The sequence below is a fragment of the Bidens hawaiensis genome, unplaced genomic scaffold, assembly GCF_021521415.1.
Source record: "Bidens hawaiensis isolate Kalapana, Puna unplaced genomic scaffold, B.hawaiensis_p1.1 tig00035504_1, whole genome shotgun sequence".
Lineage (NCBI taxonomy): Eukaryota > Viridiplantae > Streptophyta > Magnoliopsida > Asterales > Asteraceae > Bidens > Bidens hawaiensis.
The window spans coordinates 198559-202469 of NW_027496177.1; the positions used below are offsets into that span (position 1 = coordinate 198559).

The 3911-nt window shown below is 35.4% G+C and overlaps 1 protein-coding gene across 1 annotated transcript; it reads right to left on the reverse strand.

Annotated features, from left to right (window-relative positions):
- On the reverse strand, positions 1-3072 carry LOC143587437 (putative pectate lyase 1). The gene is made up of 5 exons (XM_077068732.1): positions 3019-3072; positions 2402-2473; positions 700-1342; positions 515-618; positions 1-421 (listed from the first exon to the last, which is right to left on the reverse strand). Exons 1-5 carry the CDS (start codon positions 3027-3029, stop codon positions 61-63), a joined length of 1191 nt encoding a protein of 396 aa, XP_076924847.1. The 5' UTR covers positions 3030-3072; the 3' UTR covers positions 1-60.
- Positions 3073-3911: the final 839 nt, after the last annotated feature.

The following is a 3911-nucleotide window of genomic DNA, read 5'->3' on the forward strand; positions in this document are numbered from 1 at the left end:
GGAAAGCGAAATCAACACACTAAGACAGTAAAAATAAAAGTAAAATAAAGATAGGATACGCTAGCATTGGCGGCCCCTACGACAGCTAAGAACACCCGCATTAGCAGTAATCGAACCAACCATATTAGACGATTTGGCCCCTAAACTCGAGGCTTTGGCATAGCTAGCCGATGCACCAGCCCCCGATGGGGTGAAGTAAGCCCCGTTAAGAAGTAAGTCACCTTCTGATCTCCAGTTCCATCCATGCCATTTACTTGCATCAGTATTCACCCTCTTTGTAACCTCTTTTGCGAAAGGATTAACCGGGGCAAGATATCGGTTTCCTTGGCTATTGATGGTGGGATTTGCACTGCCACCAATTGCATACATCTCCCAGTGAGTGTAGTCATTGTTAACTACATGGAAATACCCATGTCTGCATCTGCAATATATTAAATGTTTTAATATTTAGGACAATGCTAAGTTGCTAACAGCTAATTAGATTGGTATCAATAGAGTATAAAGTGTATAATACCTTGGCATTCTCTGAATTAAACCTTTACCAAAATGGTTATATGCGATCGTTACTTGCATCATCTTGTCTCTAACATACGAGTCGCTATGGCCCAACAACATAACCTGTTTCACAAAACTAAAGTGTTACAACTCATATTGATGTAGTGGTTTACTAAATAAATATGAAATCAAGATCTTACAGACCTCGTTGTGATGAGCGAAATGGTTATTTGAAATGGTGATGGCGGTTGAGCCCATAACCGCGTCAACGAGCCCATCAGCACAGTTAGAAAGAGAGTTATGATCGATCCAAATATGGCTCGAACTGAATATTGAAATGGCATCACCATCAGCCATTGATCTCCACCCGTAATGGGACGGGGAGCTTCTAACCAAGGCGTTACCGGTTGGTTTACAATCATGAATATGTAACCCATGAATAATAACATTAGTAATGTACTGAAGAGTTAAACACGCCCCATTAGCAATGTGCACATTGACTCCACGAGCATCAATAGTTTTAAAGCTGTTCATAATAAGTTCTTGCTTTAATTGGATCACCATGTCTCGTTTGAACACGATCCAGAGCGGCTGTGTTTGTATGACAGCATGGCGAAGGGTACCCGGTCGTGGGTTGACCGGGTCATCGTCTCGGGAATCAGTCACCACGTAAAACCGACCATGACGACCTCCTATCGCGTTACGCCCAAAACCGATACCACAGTCAGCCAGACGCTTGCGGTTGCGATGCCAGTTTGGGTCACACCGCCAGCAGTCGTCAATTGGGTTACCTGTCCCACACGAGAAGTACCCAAGTTTCCTCCTCTCAGTACTGTTTCTCATGCTCCTAAAAAACATCATTTTTATTAAAACAATATTATTTTTATAACACTAATTATATGAAAACAATCATATGCATTGTCCACAAGCACATGGGGGATGGTGTGTCACATGCCAAGATAATCTCAAAATTATTTGAGATTTCGGATAACTTAAAAGAAAACATTTCACATGGATGTATCATGTATGCATATATCATACGAAAAGAATATATTGGAACTATATAAAAGTAAAATCAGTTGCTAACACACCAAAAGTTTAACCGGATCAAGGTAATAATATTGTTTGTTATTCGGACCTCCGGTTGTAAAGATGTCAAATCAATCAGAAAACCATGTGTAAAGTCATGTAGACTGATTTTCGTTTGTAAAGAGTAGGGTCACATGGGTTGATTCCTCTGTTATGGCAAATTTGACAAAGGGGTAAAGTAGTGGTTGGTTTTTAGAAACATACCCTATTAAAGAAATATAGTTAGGAAATAAGGTAAAACCAATCCAAAGGTTTTCATCTATGCATCAATGAAATTTGTAATACCTTTTTTTTTATCAAAAAATTTATAATATTTTTACTTTTTTTTATATTTATACCTAAGTTTCTATAGATAATTTTCACGTGTCTACTTTATTATTTTCGCATGTCTACTTTATTTTCGTAAAAAAAACAAGTCAGATTTGTACATCTCCCACGATATATAAATGTTGAAATGTAAACCAGAAATTTGTAAGCGTTTTATTATCATAAAGTAAATTTTTGTTTAACACAAACACTATATAAAAATTGCTTAACAAATAATTACTTTTTCTAGTTTCTTTCTAATGCATAATAAAGTTAAACAAAAGATATTGTTTTGTGTGACGCCGAAAATAGTAAGACAAATTCTCCAATCATTTGCTTAGGTCTGCTGCTATCCCCATGTCACTAAAAACCCAATTTAAATATTTTTAATAATGCTGTCGAGTGAATCCCGGTTAATTTGTTGTGATTTTTTTTATATTTTTTAATCACTAAATTCATTTATCCCAATAATCACTAAATTTCTACAAGTAATCTATAAAAATATCCTTACATTTCAACGAGGGAGACAATCTCTTCAGGATCTTGCACTGCATTTTCATTCAAAGCTTCCACCTCCTTTGCTCTGCAATTCATATTAACAAAAAAACTTATCATAACTATATTATGAAATCCGCAAATAAAAACAAGAGTAAACCGCTAAAATCCAAATCCCCAACCCCGTTAAGTTTTGGTTATTTTATTTATTTCATATTTGGAGTGAAAAAACAATTAGCAAGTGTGTGTTTTAGTGTGTGAGAGAGAAACAGAATGGTGTTACTTTTATACAGTTTAACCGTCAAAAAGTGAAAAGAAATCAAAAATAAAAACAAAACAAAATCAACTGAAAACAGATTTTGGAATCCGAATAAAGAGAAACGCAATGTATCAACCAATGATATAACGATTAAGAGGAATCCGGAGATGAACAACCAAATAAACCGTCCAGATCTTACAACAAGAATCTCAACGGTTGTGATTTTGTTTCGTTCGTGTTTTCAAAAATACTGATGAATAGATCTAGGGTTCATTACTCTATTTAGCGCAGATTAACGGCTCAGATATGACTAAAAAGTACATTCAAATTAAGAGACTAACTCGACTCAGTGACTCAGTGTTGAGTGTTTTTACCTTGCTTCCATTGATGCATTGTAAGAGCTCTGGTTCTGAATCTCCCCTGTTTCCTCAGTTCTGTACAATAATATTCATATCATACAAATGTAACTTCAAATTCGTCTTAATTATCACATCTAACAAACGAAATAATCTGTAATTGAAGCTAAGCTATCTATGAAACGTCAATTGTGCAACACTTTTTCATAAAAATTGAAGCTATACGTTCTGAATTCACAAATTAGACGCTAAATTAGCTGTGTAGTAATAATTTTTACCAAATATGCGCCAATTTTGTAACATTTTTCCATGAAATTTGAAATATACGTTCCGAATACACAATTCGAAGCTAAACTTGCTATGTAATGTCAATTTTCACCAAATATGCTTCAATTTTGCAAAAAGTTATCATCAAATTTGAAGCTAAACTAGCTCTTTAATGTCAATTTTCTCCAAATATGTGTCAAATTTTGAAATATTTTTTCATAAAATTTGAAATTATACATTTCGAATACAAATTTGAAGCTAAACTAGCTCTTTAATGTTAATGTCAATTTCACAACATTTTTTCATAAAATTCGAAACAATACGTTCCGAATGCACAAAATTGAGCTGAAATCAGCAATTCCGAGCTGTAACATTCTAAAAAATTAACAAAAAATAGTTATTCGTAAAGAAGATTAAATACCTAGGGTTTGAGGAGTCGCCGGCGGCGACAGCCGTGGCAAGCAACAGCATGAGAAACAGAAAGGAGGTAACAACGAACCACTTCTTAGGTGTCTCCATTGTCATCACAGTTTGAAGACAGTTTTTTTCACGCAATGTGTGTGTGTTGTGAGGACGTTGAGACACTGTGGTGGGCTGAGAGCAAGCGGGAAGTCAGAGAAGCAGTGTTAATGTAACCGCCTGAT

Excerpts from the sequence above, each read along its gene's own strand:
- LOC143587437 (XM_077068732.1), bottom strand. Across the intron at positions 1,343-2,401 it reads ATTGTCTCCCTCGTTGAAAT|GAGCATGAGAAACAGTACTG; the intron begins GTAAGGATATTT and ends GATGTTTTTTAG. Across the intron at positions 619-699 it reads ATTTCGCTCATCACAACGAG|GTTATGTTGTTGGGCCATAG; the intron begins GTCTGTAAGATC and ends TTTGTGAAACAG.